Below are 16,818 nucleotides of genomic sequence, written 5' to 3' on the forward strand. Positions count from 1 at the left end.
CATCGATCCGGCGTGATAACCGTGATCTACCCCGCATGCCAAATCCGCGATCCGTGCAGTGCGCGATCATGTGCTTTGCCCTTCGCGTACCAGATGCGCGCGAGAGCGTGTGCCCTTCATGTGCAGCTGCGATTCGCGACCATTCGGGGCCCTTTGTGTGTTCCCGAATCGATCGATCGATCAATACCGCGATCACTACCCATCTAATGGTACTGCTGGTGGTGGTGGTATTGGTGGTAGAGCCGCACGAGGTTGTGTTTGTTTTGCGTTAGACGGAGCGCGCAAAAACACGCACACAAGCGCACAAGTGACACACACCATGCTCGAGTCGGGGCCGAGCCAGTCAGTCGAAACGGAATCGAGAAGAAACAAGGCAAGCATTTCGGTTTGTGAGGCCGTTGCGGTCGTCCACGCGTGCTCCCGAGGTGGCGTAACCTGAGGTGATTTGAGATTCAAAATTTTACAGTTGTGCTACTGCTGTGTGTGTCACCCTAAGGGAAAGGGAAAAAGGAGAAGGGGTCAAAGGTGTGGTTTGGCATTTGCTAATCGATTTTTAAACTACCGGTGACCCGTGATGAAAGTAATAGCAGACCAAGACCTGTGGTGTGCCGTTGTGACCTATTGAAATCCATCCAGTGCAAGTGCAAGTGCGTGTCTGCAAATGCAAATTTACAGTGAGAGGCGCCTGGTGTTTTTTTGTTTTCTACAACCAACGCCACAGTAACGCGGTAAAAGGCGCACGAGGCTTGACAGCGTGACCGCAGCAGCAGCAGTGTCGTTTGTGTTGTGCCAACTCGTGCAAAAACAAGAAAAGCCTTTCGGTGGGATTGTTGAGTGGCGGAGGGTTAGGGGGTTTTGGGGGAGAGCGGAAACCGGTTTTTTCAGCCACCCCAGAGACAGCCCTTTCGAGCCCTTTTCTGGCAGTAGTGTCGACTCCCCCCAGCTCGTACGGGGATCCAGTGTGTCAATCTCGGGCAGACGTACTGCAGCCATTAGGAAGCGAAAACAAACTAAAAACCACTCACAAAAAAAGACGCAACAAACAAACAAAACGAATCAAACACGCACACACAAACTGTCTCGAGTGCGCTCTCGTTGTCTCTCTCCCTCCCTTCCAACACGCAACAGACGACCGGAGTGCGTGACGTAAGCGCGAACCCGTGTGTGCGCGCCAACCCGTTCGCGAGCAACCGCGCCCGGTCGCGCAAAACTGTGCGACGCGTCGTTCGTTGCGGCTGTGTCTTTTCGCTAGTGCAATATCCAGATGTGTGTTTGTGTTTCCTATACATCATTCATAAAATATCGGCAGAATTGCGTGCCTAGAGACGAACGCCAGCGTGTTGTGTTGTTGCGATCGAATGATCTAACGGTGAAGCAAGCTGGAGAAGATCAACTTCCTCTCTGTGGCGCACTGATCGAATGTAAGTAATACACAGTGTTGACGTGTTGACGTGCTGGGGAATCGCGATCTAGTTCACTATATGGATAGGATAGGTGTCGGTCCACGTAGGCTCTAACTTTATGTGGCGGATTTGCGTTGGCAACGAGCTTGAGCTGTGTGACACAAATGCGCGTTAGAATGCGGATACTCCAGTGTTTGCGCTGGAGCGACCTTCAGCTACTTAAGTGATAAAACTAGTTCCACACAACCACACACACACACACACATCTGAGTGTGGTCTGAGGCAATTAAACGGATCCTACTGCGGGCTCCATACACGGCGGGAGGGGTTGCGATATAACCCCCTTATCACATCTCACCCCAGCTGTCTGGTCTTTGTGTGTGTGTGTGTGTGGATGTTTATGTAAGAGAGGTGTCCGAGTATGTGCATACATACATTTTTTATCAACCCCCCACACTCGCACGCGTTTGCAATTCGTAATTACACACAAATCGTCTCCCGCGCCATTGGTTCGCGCATAACGCACCACCACGCTCGGCCGTCATTCGCGCGGAGATTGTGTGAGTGATCTCGTTGACCACTGGACCGGCCAGGGGGGGTGTTAAATAAACAGCTGCCCGTGGAAGAGATACGGTCGTGTATAAATCACATGCCTCCATCCACCATCCTGCCCGCCGTTGGATGCTTTCTTCCGTGCTCGCAGCGTCACGCATCTTTGTTAGAGCGCAAAGGGGTTGATCGCCGTTGATCGCACGTTGTAAAGGGTGTTTTGGAAATCTGCCACTCGCTGGCAATGCCATGAGTTGTTTGCTGGACAACGAAGTTGCGTATGAAACAAAGTCACCCTTTCCTGGCCACTGGTTGCTTACCTCAGCAGCTACCGTCCCCCTACCGATCTGGGTCAGTGATGGCGCAGCGCACCGCTTAATGCTAATCGGAAGCAGCCACGATCGGTCGAGCGCCGGCCGGACCACAACCACCCGAAGGGCACGCGGGTGCAAACGTGCCCACGTTCGGCCATCGAACCAATTGTGCTCAATTACGCCGAGCGAAGCGAATTTCCAGCATGCTGACCTGGCCACTGGACGGAACCGGACTGGTGGTTCTACCGGTGGGGAGTAGCGACGCGTTCAATGACTTCACTTGACCCGGGGATCGGGTGATTTCATGCCGGTTTCGAATTTTCGAGCACGGTAGAGCCCTCTACACGTGGTCAATAATCCAATGGATAAGCCGTGCGGGTTGGTTAACCCTGACCTGGCACAAGCAGGAAAGCGTTTATCGTACACGACACGACCCTCTAAGGCAGCCCCACAAAAGAAAGCAAACCCCTTTCTAAACCGTCAAGAAGAAGCACAACGTATCATGTTTCTTTCTTCAAAACCTTAATAACAAGCCTTTTTAGCTTCTGTGTGTGTATTGGTTTGCTCTATCTCACTCACAAAAAACGACACAATCAAGCAAGCCCTCCCCGTTGTTATCAATATGGACGCGATGCGATAAGTCGTGACAATGAAAATGGCAATAATTGCAGCTCGGTGCATTCTTCTATCGATACACTGTGTATGTATGAGTGTTTCTGTGTGAGTGTGTGCCTGTGCGGGTAGAAAATAACGTAATCCACTTGAAAGCGTTGCTATTTGTGGCACATTTCTTGTTTGTTTCTAACTGACCTCGATCGCAAATGGAAACAGTTTCTCACAAAGATCTGTTTGTGATTAAAGCGAGACCACCACCACCACACAAAGGTGCATTGTTTGATATTTGATCCAACAACAAAAAGGGATATAATAGTAGACCTCAATAGTCTCTTTCCCGTACCGGGAATCGAACCCGGGCCTTCCGGGTGAGAGCCGGATATCCTAACCACTAGACAATACGGGAGATGCATCTAACGATCAGCTGCATTAGATCAGATTTGCTCTTCATTGGTTTGTACTATTTTGCTATTTTTTGCAACAAAAACTACTCGAAAATACCTTTTCAAACGCTTCAAACATCCCAAAAATGAAATTCCACTGTTAGAAAAACACACACATCCATCTCCCTACCGGCCCCCCAGGCGGTAAGCGCCAATAATATCCCGCCTTCTCTATATTTAGCTCACACTCGATAACGATAACTACAAAACCTGTCCGACTTGTTCCGCCGATCTTTGACATGACATGAGAAAGAAGAAGAAGAACTTCATCCCCCCATCCTATGGTGGGGTGTGTGTGTCTAAGAGGGCAGATTCGGGGGAGGGTCATCAATTGCGTCTTTTCAGCAGAGTGTTTTACTGCGCAGTGTATTAATGCCTTGGAGGAGACTGTTGCGGCATACGCTGCAAAAACACTTTCTACGCACGAGTCTACGGGGCGCCGGGCATACCGGAAGCACACAAACATAAAGCGTTATTTGTTCAGCTGTCTATCGCTTTGGACCGATAGCAAAATAGAGATGGTTGCTGTATATCGCCTATTCTCCCCTTCCAGAGGAAGAAAATATAGCTTTTGCAGCATCAACACATAATTAAAATGTAATAAAATAGCTACCAAGTGTGCACACGCTGTGCTTGAGTTACAGTCTCCGGCAGCAGACTCATCAATCAAACCAGTTGAGGGGGAAGCTTGGGAGCAAGAACTCCATTTTCAAAACCCACCTCTTCTCAAGTGTTTGTTTACAGCTCAGTTTTCATTTTCCAGTAGCATGCAGCAGAATTTGAGCAGACAGAGGGACATAAAACAGAAGCATTCCCCCGAACAGCGGCCGTTGGGTTCCATGGTGAACTGCTTTCGAACTCGCATAAGAAACTCGCGCGATAAACAACAGACAGCATTGACATGCATTTTCGGGTTAAAAGCAAACAACTCTCACTGGGGCGTAAATACCTTTTGCTAAAAAAAACCGGCAATTCACGGGGGGGCTCAAAAATAGATAAAAACAACTGTGTTGTGTATGTACTATCGGAGAGAACGAGGAAGAGAGAGGGAGAGAGCGAGTACGGCGCATATTAATGTATACTTTCTTTCTTTTGCAATGTCATTTCATTCCCCTTCCCTTTCCAGACACTCTACCGGACCACCGTACCCGCTGTAGCTGAAAGTCGTTTCATACGTCCTGGACCCCGGCGAGGACACAAGTGACCTCGATCGACCGAACAAAAAAAAATCAAACTTCTCGTGCCACACGCTTCACTATCGCCACTATCAGCAAATTGCAATTTGTGTTGTCGAAAATCAAGCACCCCCCCCCCCCCCCCCCCCTTTCAACACGGATTTTAGATTTATCGGTCAAAATAGACGGTTACCACCCCTTAGTACGAACTCACCCCTCAAGTGGCAGGAAATCCACGAATCACAATTCCAACGGACAGACACTCGTTTGAAGTGATTTGACGTGCGGGCGGTGGGTGTGTGAGAGTGGGTTTTTTTTTCGTTGTTCGCGTAAAACCGCGTGCAAAGGTCGAACACCCCCATTTGTAGGGGTAGAATCCGCTCGGCCGCCGCGGGACCACCGTCATTAGTCTGGAATCGCCGGAATCGATAACATCGCGCTCGTGCTATCGCGCTTGTTTCAGCGAGTTTGTGCGCGTAGGCGAGTTTCTAACGCGTCGCAGAGAGATCCAAGCGGTTGCACTGGACACCATGACTATTTCAGGTAAGAAGCCACACAACGATCTACAACCGATCACTGTGAGCTCAAAACTAACGCAAAACTGTTCTTTGCAGCAATCCCACCCCCAGAGCCCGTCTGGTGTTTGGACCGGCGGGACTCGGGCCATCTGTTCTGGCGCCGGGAGTCCTCCAAGGTGAAGTTCCGCTACGATGTGGAGGTGCTCGAGTTCACCAAAGACCCGTACGAGGATCAGCTGCTCATCACGGACAGTGAGCTGAGCAGGGCGAAACAGCAACAGCAGCAGGCCGGTGCCGTCTCAAACATGATCGTCGTTTGTGTGACGTGTGTCGCGGCCATTGCCGTTACGGTAGTGCTGCCCTGGTTCCTGATCGGATCGGCTTGAGCATTGGTCTTGAATATTCCCACCCCCCACACACACACCCACTATGTCATTGTGCGCAGTGGGGAACAGTGTGTGTGTATGTGAGTGAAGAGTGTTGTGAAAAGCATGTGAATCGCTTGGAAGGAGGTTCCCTCCCTACCCAAGCACACCACAATTGTGATAGCTGTCCCTAGCAGAAAGAGTGAGAAAGTGGTGTGAAACAAAACGGAGTCTACGAAAGTGTTAGGGACATTTTTTCTCCAAAACAATTTTTACAAACGCTAGCCCGTAAGATAGATAGAGCTGTCCAACACGTACTAACCGAGCAAAATCCCGCCTCAACATGGTGTAATAATAAGGTCCAGTTGAATTGTGTAAATAGAAGCTCTGATTCACGCTGATACTGATAAGGTAAAGAAGGGTTGTGATAAAATGGCAAACCCAGCTTTAGCGCGCTACGATACGATACGCACCGAATTACTAGAGAAGCAAATGTAATGTATTAAAGCTTAGTTAAATGTGATGTTTGCGCACGCAACAGCAGACGTAGAAGCAACAAAACACACACACACAAACTACAAACCAATAGGGGGAGAGCGCGAGCGCGCAAAATTGTTCTTAGTGAGTTACAAAAGTTGCACCTGGTTAGTGGTTAAGTGCGATTTGTGCTTTTTTTTAACACGCAGATGGTGTCAGGGAAAGGCAATTACATTTTACAACGAACAATAAAGGTTGTATTACAAACATAATTACAATTTGTTGTTCTTTTCTGATTATATGAAATAAAGCAAAGAAATTGGTTTAATTCAACGCTCTCTCGCTCTGGTTGGATAGGAACGTTAGAAAGCTTTCGTAAAAGCTTTCTTCTAAGCCATTCGAAAGCTTTCAAGGTTTCCTTATATGCATTGCCTACATTTAGGCGTAAACTTTCCTTTGTGATTGGAAACTGTACGGAGCCACTGAAGCAAGCACAGCTGGCTGGGTGAAGGGGTGCAGGGTGCATTTATGTGCATTTTTAATAAATGCGCTTCTGCAGGTCCTGCGCAATACATATTTGATAGTGGAATGTGTTTTGATGCGTACAGAAACGTATTGTTTTTGAAACGTAGCAGCCCTCTCTCACACATCCCATATGGTCTAGTGGCTAGGATATCTGGCTTTCACCCAGAAGGCCCGGGTTCGATTCCCGGTATGGGAAGGATTCTTTTTCGTTTTTTACTCTGGTTTCAGCTTACAACGAATATAATCGATACATTTTTGCATGTCATTGTGGCGGTGTGATTAATCACTGTGTTGTGTTCCAGTAAAACCACGATCAATCTGCGTTCGGTGTGAATGTGGGTACACTTTAAACGTTTTATTTTTCACGATTCGCTTTTTGCAAGAAAAAAAAAACATATATACATACACATTTATGCTGTGGTGTAAAAAAACACGGTACACAAATACAAATACGGTAACCATAGCGGTCGAGCTAAGATCGCGATGAGGATGAGACGCTGATGATAATGGCGGCGGCTCTCTACAGCCCCACCCAACAAATGGCGATTTAGTGTGACAAAGTAAGATAAAACACAAGCAACGGTATGCCATGGTGCCGCCTGCGTACAATGAAAGCGAGCCAATGTGCAAATATATGTGCAGCAACAATTGGTGGTCGAGAGGTAACAAAAATAATCGTATTGAGTGTGTGTTTCTGTGTGTGCAGCATACATACAAACGATACATACGACGCAGCATCGCCACATTAAAGTGATCTGGTTGCATCCGGGAATAACACGATTCTTGTCAGCCTGTTTCCTCCCTGTTTCCTTTCCATCCCTTGATGCACTCGTAATTAACGTCGTGAGAGAGTTCGTGCGTGAGTGATCACAAGTAGAATAACGTCGTTTTAATGTGTCGTGGTGGTATATTAATTTAAGCGATTTTTTTTTGGTTTCTGTGTGGCGAGGTTGAATAACTTCGACCGAGAGATTCCTTATCCGCCGTCCGCGTGAGTTTCGTGCATTAACGTGCAGCTGAGAAAGTGCTAGTGCACGAGTAAGTAGAGTAAATGTATGTGAACACCGAAGAGTGCTGAACGCGAACACGGTGCGGAACACGGAACCGGCATCGGCCACGATGTCTTGGCTGGTTCCCAAAAGCTGTGGCTGACTACGGAACAACGACAATATTTAGAAATAAAATCCCCTTTTGCCCCTCAATCTACATCCTTCTTCAATGCGGGGCAATGCAAAACAATGTCTTTATAGAGAGATGTGTGGTCCCTGATCAGATTGTTGCTCAGCTAGTGAGCGGGACTTCCTTTCGCCTCATCCAGGCCGGCAGTTTGTCCTTCACTGCTTCCCGGATGTGCCGGTACATGATCAGCAGGATGACGGGAATAGCTAGCTTGGGATTTTTGAACAGATACAACCAGCAAGCGATCACAAACAGTGCCACATCCGTCAGGTAGGAGATGGTCGGCTTCAGCTCGGTCGCGTCCGGTACGACCGGTGGCATCGGCTCCGGTTCGATCGGTGTTTCCGGCACAGGTTTGGAGCGTGCTGGAGGTTCCGGCGTAGGTTGTTTGTTTGAGATGACGCGTGCAGTAGGCGGAACAGCAGTAACTTGAGGTGGTGCTACTGCTACTGGAGCCACTTTCGGAGCTACTGCGGTGTTACCTTGCATACCCGCTGTCCTAGCAGCAGAATTCGATCGTGATCGGTTCCGTACGCCCGAACCAGCTCGTCCTGTGCCGCGTTTTTTGTCCAACGGGCGACTAATGCGTCCGTCGGGTTCGTCGTCTCTAGCTTGAACCGGACTGCCGATTCTATCCCCCACAACAGACGGTGGCCTGGAAGTTGTCTCACTCTCGATCGAAGCGGACCGCTGCCTCAAGATCTTGCTTTCCCGTGCCGGTTTAGTGCCACGCTGCACAACGATCGGATGATCTGAGGCAAGCGAAGGTGATCGAGATGTACGACCCCGCATCAGATAAGGATCCTCTACCGACAGTGGTGATCGTGAGCCTGCTCGCGAAGAGTTGCGCGAGTACTCACGCTCATTCAACCGACGCACTTCGTCCGGACTCATGTACAGCGGGAGTTTGCGTGGCTTTTTCGAGCTTTCAATCTGCTGCACCATATCGCTGTAGAAGTCGGCCACAGCACGCGACTCCTCGATAGAGTTCTGGCGTGATTCGAGACGCCGTTGGCGGGATGCTTCTGACACGATCGCACGCTCGATTTCTTGTCCCTTCGGAGGTTGCTTCTCGGACAGGGGCATTTGTTGCTCCGGAGGTTCTTCCTTCTTCGTTGGAGGAGTCGGCACTTTGACGGGGGATTTCTCCCGCTCGGGAGTAGGTTGCTTTGGTGGTTGTGGGGGACTGAGCTGTAGATTACTGCTCGATTGCTTGCTGACGACAGGTTGTTCGCCCTTCGACAATACCTCCGTCGATGGACGTTTGAGGATGGGTTTTGGCACAAAGTTAGGATCGGGCAGCGGCATCGGCTTGGTGAGCACTTCGATCGCTTGGCTCGGGTCGGGATTGCGGTAAGGAGAGCGCATACGTTCACCACCTGGATGGTACGGTTCTTCGTCCGTTTCATCGTCATCCATGAAGCCACGACGCTTGGGCAGGATGAGTACCTGCTGTTCGAGCAGCTTCTGCTGCTGCTCGCGCCTCTTCAACTCCTCGATCATGGAGTTCATCGAGGAGGAGACGGACTCTTCGCCCTCCGAGTAGCCAATCGGGAGGGAGGTGAAGGATTCGAGCTGCTGCTCCTGCTCCACACCGTGCGACGGTTCTTCGACGATCGTTTCCTCGGCCAGTGTGGAATGTGAAAGCTGTTGCTGCTGCTGAGACGGTGGCACGATCGGCTGGTCCTGCTCGAAGCTGGACTGCTTCACGATCGAGTCCTTATCGCCGGACAGACGCTTGCGCAGGCTGCTTCGTCGGTCGGCCAGTCGATTGCTGACGGTTGTGGTCGTGACCGGAGCGCCTGTCTTGTCGTCCTGCGAGGGTTCCTGTGCCGATGCCGCTGCCTGTCGACGACGAACGGCCTGTTCCTGTTCGGCTTCCTTGCGCTGGTTCTCCGATTCTTCATAGGCGACGGCCTGATAGAAACGTGCCATTGCTCGTTCGTAGAGCAGTTCCGTCGAGCTTACGCCAACACGCATCGTCGGTGCAGGAGGTGGTTCCACGTTAAGCTCCGGTGCGGAGAGTGATAGAGGCGGCGGAGGTGCCACCAGCTCATCCAGCTCAAAGTCGAAGGTAGAATTACCTGCCAAAAAAGCAACAACGTTAGATTCTGATACAATTCTGAGAAACGACACACATTGCGTTAAGTACGGTTAATCAAGTGCGTGAGGAGTGTGCTGCAAACTGACTCATTGGAGTAAGAAGATTAGATTGCGGACTAAATGGAACTTTCTATTGTATTGCGTGATCTAAGGACTCAATCTAACAGACAGTTGTGAATTCATTCCGACAGGAGGCGCGAAACACTCGCGAAAGACAATGGATGGATCCATGCAACGTGCTCCGTTCGAGATATGTAGTGCTACCACCTAGCAGTATTCTGAAGACTCCTTGACGATCAACAGGAACTCCGGGAGGCTTCCCAGAGTGTGATCCAACACCTTGCCTAGCAAGCAGACGTTCGAGGAAGAATCTGTCCTTCTGAAACTTCCACCGATACCAAGGTGATTGCAGCGGGATGGCAAGACGGTCTAATCCATCGGGTTTGCTGCTTGCTGTAACAAATAGATGTACTGTATACTACAACCAGGCAACTTGGAAAGCACTTGACACACTTGGGGATGTACGGGTGTACAGGGCATGACAAAAACAAGACACAAAAAAACGGTGACAAAAAAATGACCAAAAAACCATTCAGTCAGGTGTCGACGTTGATGGGCTTTTCATGGAAATAACTTCGATTCAATAAAGGAAATACAGTCTCCAAATTCGACACCTAAAATCCGACTGCCATTGTTGGGTGGCATTTTTCCCACATTTACAACAATCAAATTAACATAGCTTGCAGCAGTGACAAAATGAGTGGTGTTTTGTAAGTTTCGCTGTAGAATGGGCAATAAATATTAACTGTATTTCGCACCAACATAAGTCATTGGGCGGCTCGGTCTAACACGAAACGAAACCGAAAACTGTTGCTATTGTTTTCGTTTTCGTCTAATGCGGCCGCCAAACAGTGCGCGTGAGAGATTTGGTACGGTGTTTGAAGTGTTTGAAGGTTGTCCGTTGCTGTCATTTTGTACGATCACTCACAACGAGCAACCTGTTCCGATCTGTTTGATCATTCCCTAACGTCTTAAAAAGGGAATTCAAAACAAGATATCTACTGTAACGTAATAAACATTCCAGCTCGATCGTTTCTTTGATTCGATCGCGATAGGAATCATCCGTAATGGCCAAAACACAAACTCTCAAAAACCAATAAACAACCGTTTGCCCCTGTGAGTTCTCACTTACGTGTCGATTTCTTCGCTTCTTGCTCGTTGTACAGGACCAACATAAACTCGGAGCTGTTGTGGATGGCTGCCTTTGAGCTGGGCTGCTGCTGGTTGGACTCATTTTCCGAGCCCGATCCCATCTGATCCGAACTGTTCCCGGTGGATGAAAGCTCGCGATCGGACATCTTCAGTGGGCTCGGTTCTTTGGAGAACTTTTGCATCGCTTTGAGGGAAGATGGCGCCATTCCGCGCACATTACTGACAGGACCGATCGATTCCGACTCCGACTCGGGCTCTGCTAGTGGAGCTGGTTCTGTGACGACGAGGGCTGGCACCGGGGCGACGGTATTTGTGTAGCCCTGCCCAATGCTACGATCTAGCGGCGTTCCGTAGGACATCTCGCGCATTACGTCCACCCGTCCGTACGGTTCGGGCGTGAACGCTTTCTTGGGCAGTGACTCGCGCATTGGTGATTGGGACAGATCACGTCGTTTGCGGGGTAGAGTGGAGGGTTGCTGTGGTTGCATTTTGGATGCGTCTGTAATACCTCGCTTTGGATCGGGCACAAATAGGACCTCCGATTCTTCACTCGGATCACTCACTCCGTATGGATTTTCAGCCTTCACGCGGAACCGATACTGTGAACCTTCGATAAGATCGCTCAGCGTCGCAGTTAGCTGACGGACGGTGGCCGCTTTTAGCCACACATCCCACCCGACTCGGTTGTATTCCACGATGTAGTTGCCGATCTTGCATCCACCATCATCGTCCGGTGCGGGCCAGCTAAGTGTGGCCGTTTTGCCGTACGAGATTGCCACCGTCACGCGCCCTGGTGGCTCCGGACGTGCTGTGACCGTCACCAAGAAGGATGCATTGTCCTCACCAAGCTTGTTCAGCGCACGGATGTGATACTCGCCCCGATCCGCTCGATTAGTGCTCACGATCTTGAGCGTTGAGTTCTTGTCCGTCGTGACGATCTCGTGCCGACCATCGTTCGTCAGCGGTTCACCGTTGTGTGCCCACTCTACTGCTGGTGGTGGCCGTCCAGCCAGGCCCACCTTCATGCGCACCACCTCCTCAGCCTCTATGATCAATCCGTCCTCGTACTGGCGTGGAAGTCGTATCTTCGGATAGGCGTCGATCGTCAGATGACAGCGCGTCACCGTATGCCCTGCCCGGTTCGTTGCCGCACACTTAATCTCACCCTCATCCGTCAGTGCGGTCTGATGGATCACGAGCACACTAACATCCGCCTCGGTGATGATGCGCGCCCGCCGACTGCTGTAGATCTCGAACCCATCCTTAAACCAGCTGATCTGTGGTGCAGGTGTCCCTGCCACATGCACCCGAAACTCGACCTTCTCGTTCTCCACGGCAGTCGCATCGAACAGTTCGTGCACAAAGCGTGGCGCTGAGATGGCATTCCTTTGCAGTGTCACCGTGAGTGGGTCCGAGAGTTCACTGCTCTCCGATCGTCCGACAATGTTTTCGGCCATAATACGGAACTGATAGCGCCAGCCGGGCTCTAGGCCGCTCAGCGACAGCTCCGTCTGCTGGACGAGCGACGGACAGGCACGAACCCAGTGCGGTGAGCCGGTTCTTCGCTGTTCCACCACGTACCCGAGTATCGGCGAGCCTCCATCAGTGGTCGGACGGCTCCAGCGGATCGTTACCACATCCGGTGCGGAGGACGGTGAGCCTGGCACGAGGGCCGGTTTACCCGGTGGGCCAGGTGGTTCTAGAAGGAGACACAAAACAAGAAAAGGGTTATCAAACGTACGAAAGAATGATTTAGCAAAGAAGAGAGCAAGAGAGAGAAGGAGAAAGAGCGAGAATTGAGGCAAATTATTTGAATTACACGTTCTGGTCGGGTCAATGGTACACACGGAGCAGAGAGCGTGAGATAGAAGACACAGACAGATGAGTCGGTTGTAACGGCGGCGGCGTATCTGGTTGCTCGAAGAACAGGGCCCGGGCTAAAAATAGACGGGCCCAAACTGTGAAAATCCAAACCCGCGTCAGGTTCGGTTATATGTTCGAGGCAGAGCTTCTATCAAGCGAACAGAGGGGGACAATCTCTCACCAATAGATAAGACGACAACCTACCTGCGGATTTCCAGTGTACGGCTTTCTTCGGTTTGCCCGCGGTACTGCCATGCTTAATTGCTATGCTGTGCTGATTGCCCATAGTGAGAGCTACCAATACTAAACACACACACACTTTTTCGGGGGAGGTTGTTTTGGGGGGATGGTGAAGAGAAATGATCTCACAAAGCGGCCACTAACACGCACACAAACGATCCTCGGGCGTGATCGATTGATGATATTTGCATTGATTTTAGTGAAGCTGCGTATCGAGAGGAGCACTTGTTGAGGGTTGTCGGGATTTTCACACGTTTAGGCCAAAAACTATGTGCTCGATATCAAAATCGGAAGAGGGTTATCGAATTTTCACTTTGTTCGCAAGAGCGTCAGAGCATGCAGGTCGGACACATTTTCGTTCGTCGCTGTCTCGTACGCAACCGTGACGGAGGGGTTGCGCTCCCTATCACACACGCACACACACACACACACGCACACCAAGGTGGAGTTGATCGCGGATCCACGCTCGATACCGCCGGAGCGCAAGCTGGTCGTAAACTGCGCCCGAGAACTAGGTTCGTTCTCGATCGTGCCCGACCAAAAGTGATTCAGTTGGCAGAGTGCGAGGAGGAGGGAAAGAGAGGGGATTTGGGGGGACTCTAAATATACGCTGCGCCCTAGGAATGCGCCACGGATTCTGCGCATCTGTCAATATGAGCCGAGAACGACCACCTTCGCTTCGACCAGGCAACGACGACGACGACGGCCAGTTGTCAAAACGATTGGTTTGTTTACATACGGGAATTGGTCCAAGAGACGGGCACATTGAAGACAAAAGATTGAAACCAAAGCAAACTGTTTTTGTATCAAATTAACATTCCTTTTATTTCATCCAAGCAGTTGTCCGTGGTACGTAAGCCTTAGTTCCAGCCGAAGAAGTTGCGGAAGCGGGTGATGATCTGGTCGACATCGACGCCGAAAGCGCGCAGCTGGGCGGAGAAACGGGTGACATCCGGGTGCTCAATGACGCGGGTGAAGCCAGCGCGACGGGCCTGGGTCATGCGGTACAGCTCACCGAACTCGCTGGTCGGGTCGGCAATGAAGGTGCGGGCCAGAGCCTCGGCGCCCTCCAGGTTGGTGGCGGCACGGATCTCGTCCATCATCGCGTTCCAGGAGCGGGAAGCCGGCGAGCGAGCGTTGACCGAGCGGGTGATCGGGGTCAGACCGAGCATGGCGGCGATGCCGTTCAGGTAGTCGCGGATGCTCACGCCACGGACCTCGGTCCAGGCGCTGATCTCCTGCAGCTCCGGGGTGGCGATCAGCACACGCCAGGCAGCATCGGTCTCCTCCGACTGCAGGAAGCTCCAGATCTCGCCGACCTGGGCGTCGGTCTGCACGTAGCGCTCGTAGATCGTGCGCACCTCATCCATGTTCAGGAAGGGCAGCAGCTGATCGACCTCAGCGCGCAGGTTCTGCCCGAAGGCAGCACCGAACAGGGCCAGCAGGATGATGAACTTCATTGTCGCGTACAGTCTCAGGTAGCACTCGGGTGGTCAACTGAATCTGGTTCTCTTCAGGACGCCGGCCGGCTTATATAGTACCTTTCGGACGGTGGTCGATAAGCGGAACGACAAGATTGCAACGGATGATAAGGTTCGATATCACAGGGCGCTTTTTTGTGGCACAAACATCGTAGATGCTGCAGCTGGAACGGATGGATGGCGGAGGAAAGGTGTAGGCCAGCTGCGGAGCCCATCAATCATATCGTGCGCGCTATCGGTGGGGAGCGTTGGCAACTCCTAGCTATTGCCGCAGCAAGATTGCAGCTTTGACGACATCTTCGGGGAGGTCTTTAATCGGTTCGTGGAATAATCCTTTTGGGGTTATTAGATTACTCAAATAGCATCCACGTCAAGCCGGCGAGTGCACCGGTAAAGTCCAAGGTCAGCTGGGACATGTGAACTGATACTTGGTGCTAAAATGAATGTTTGATGTTAGGTGCAAGGCTTTAGAAAAAGCCTCAGAAATCGATGTTGTAAAATCATATTTTAATGCTTCAAATATTTCCATTCAGTCAATTTCTATGGGTAGGTAAGGCAAGTAAGCTAGCGACCAAAACACGTTTCTTTTACATGCCTAAAAACACACACGTCAATGTATTTTTTTTTTCTATGCCACTAAACTACAATAAAAAAACATCTGTTGGCAGCGGTGGGATTCGAACCCACGCCACCGAAGTGACTGGTGCCTTAAACCAGCGCCTTAGACCGCTCGGCCACGCTACCCTTGTGGCGGAGGAGCAGGTCAAGTGCGTCCGGGTTGCTTGCAATTAAAGGGAATATATAATTAGATGGTTCACCGATAGAACTCGACGCTTTCGCCAATTATCACAACAGTTTTGAATTCTTTGTCCACATTCTCCGAGAGTTACTAATACATGATGCATCTATACTCTGTTAACACCTTTTCATTGACTGCTTGGATGTCATAACCGTCAAATGCGATCGTAAATAGATTTATTTGAGTTGTGTCGCATATTTTGTTTCCAAGAATTTACTAGATATCCAACATGACCCGTTCCAAATATCGATCGATTGTTTTAACCAATTATTTAATGTGCTAGTGGCATTATTTAAGAGTTACTTTAAACGCCCTATTGCCTTCGATCTATAGCTTCATAACTTCATCTCCAATTGCCTTTCAATACCGAGCAAACAACACGAGGATCGTCAGCACTGAAGCCACAGCAAAAGGTGCTGCAGACAAGCAATCATCCAGAATCGAATGGATTTTTCTTGTTTTATTGCCCGATTGCAGTTTGTACGACTTTTAGTTTTATTTTTGGCCCCGAACCGAGCCCTCCCGCTGTCGTCGGTTATCGTGAACAAGATGTTATCGCCGGTTTTGTTGCAATACGGTAGCGTTCCCTGTAGGCCCCGGTCTTCGCTTATCACGCGAGCGTCACTTTGGCTGGCAACGAGATTCGCTCGGACAGCTGGTTTTGGGTATAAAAGGGTCGATTGACTGCTTCTAGAGTCACCTTTCTATTGCGCTTGCATTCAGAGTAGTCCTTCGACTCAACCGTCTATCAAAATGGTAAGCACAGGAGCAGTAAAAACAAGTGGATCAATCCAAGGATTCTTCAAGCTAACCGTCATTCCCAATGATCTTGTTTGCAGAAATTCCTCATCCTGCTGGCCCTGTTCGGTGCTGCCTTCGGGCAGAACCTGCGCGCTGAGGTCGATCAGCTGCTGCCCTTCCTGAACATGGATGAGGTGCGCACGATCTACGAGCGCTACGTGCAGACCGACGCCCAGGTCGGCGAGATCTGGAGCTTCCTGCAGTCGGAGGAGACCGATGCGGCCTGGCGTGTGCTGATCGCCACCCCGGAGCTGCAGGAGATCAGCGCCTGGACCGAGGTCCGTGGCGTGAGCATCCGCGACTACCTGAACGGCATCGCCGCCATGCTCGGTCTGACCCCGATCACCCGCTCGGTCAACGCTCGCTCGCCGGCTTCCCGCTCCTGGAACGCGATGATGGACGAGATCCGTGCCGTCACCAACCTGGAGGGCGCCGAGGCTCTGGCCCGCACCTTCATCGCCAACCCGGCCAGCGAGTTCGGTGAGCTGTACCGCATGACCCAGGCCCGTCGCGCTGGCTTCACCCGCGTCATTGAGCACCCGGATGTCACCCGTTTCTCCGCCCAGCTGCGCGCTTTCGGCGTCGATGTCGACCAGATCATCACCCGCTTCCGCAACTTCTTCGGCTGGAACTAAAGTGTCGTCCTGTTAAATAAACGCAAAATTGTTATGTGATCAAACCCCCCAAAATGGAAAGGTGTGTCGTTCTTTCGTACTCTGATATTATCCTGCACCTTGCGCCGGAAATTGGCGGAGG

At 50.8% G+C, this 16,818-nt stretch overlaps 4 protein-coding genes and 3 non-coding genes across 8 annotated transcripts; 3 read left to right on the top strand and 4 right to left on the bottom strand.

Moving 5' to 3' along the window:
* Positions 1–340: 340 nt before the first annotated feature.
* LOC1269679 (uncharacterized) lies at positions 341–6,131 on the top strand. The gene is made up of 3 exons (XM_061645633.1): positions 341–1,421; positions 4,451–5,042; positions 5,114–6,131. Exons 2-3 carry the CDS (start codon positions 5,030–5,032, stop codon positions 5,401–5,403), a joined length of 303 nt encoding a protein of 100 aa, XP_061501617.1. The 5' UTR covers positions 341–1,421; positions 4,451–5,029; the 3' UTR covers positions 5,404–6,131.
* Positions 3,216–3,287, bottom strand: Trnae-cuc (transfer RNA glutamic acid (anticodon CUC)). The gene has a single exon. It is a non-coding gene; the product is annotated as a tRNA-Glu (tRNA).
* Positions 6,132–6,508: 377 nt separating the features above from the next.
* Trnae-uuc (transfer RNA glutamic acid (anticodon UUC)) lies at positions 6,509–6,580 on the top strand. The gene has a single exon. It is a non-coding gene; the product is annotated as a tRNA-Glu (tRNA).
* A 127-nt stretch (positions 6,581–6,707) lies between these two features.
* On the bottom strand, positions 6,708–13,533 carry LOC1269678 (muscle M-line assembly protein unc-89). Of its 2 annotated transcripts, XM_061645614.1 has the most exons (4): positions 12,946–13,533; positions 10,859–12,577; positions 9,934–10,119; positions 6,708–9,647 (listed from the first exon to the last, which is right to left on the bottom strand). In XM_061645614.1, exons 1-4 carry the CDS (start codon positions 13,025–13,027, stop codon positions 7,666–7,668), a joined length of 3,969 nt encoding a protein of 1,322 aa, XP_061501598.1. In that variant the 5' UTR covers positions 13,028–13,533; the 3' UTR covers positions 6,708–7,665. The 2 variants fall into 2 exon arrangements, with proteins under 2 accessions (XP_061501598.1, XP_308323.5); XM_308323.5 differs by lacking the exon at positions 9,934–10,119 and having other exon boundaries at positions 12,946–13,521.
* Positions 13,534–13,777: 244 nt separating this feature from the next.
* On the bottom strand, positions 13,778–14,479 carry LOC5667096 (protein G12-like). Its single transcript, XM_001687842.2, has one exon. The coding sequence runs from the start codon at positions 14,439–14,441 to the stop codon at positions 13,842–13,844; it is 600 nt and encodes a 199-aa protein (XP_001687894.1). The 5' UTR covers positions 14,442–14,479; the 3' UTR covers positions 13,778–13,841.
* A 645-nt stretch (positions 14,480–15,124) lies between these two features.
* Trnal-aag (transfer RNA leucine (anticodon AAG)) lies at positions 15,125–15,206 on the bottom strand. The gene has a single exon. It is a non-coding gene; the product is annotated as a tRNA-Leu (tRNA).
* Positions 15,207–15,907: 701 nt separating this feature from the next.
* LOC5667097 (protein G12-like) lies at positions 15,908–16,751 on the top strand. The gene is made up of 2 exons (XM_061645661.1): positions 15,908–16,017; positions 16,101–16,751. The coding sequence occupies exons 1-2, from the start codon at positions 16,015–16,017 to the stop codon at positions 16,695–16,697; spliced, it is 600 nt and encodes a 199-aa protein (XP_061501645.1). The 5' UTR covers positions 15,908–16,014; the 3' UTR covers positions 16,698–16,751.
* The last annotated feature ends 67 nt before the right edge of the window (positions 16,752–16,818 follow it).

Source organism: Anopheles gambiae, chromosome 2 (assembly GCF_943734735.2).
Source record: "Anopheles gambiae chromosome 2, idAnoGambNW_F1_1, whole genome shotgun sequence".
Lineage (NCBI taxonomy): Eukaryota > Metazoa > Arthropoda > Insecta > Diptera > Culicidae > Anopheles > Anopheles gambiae.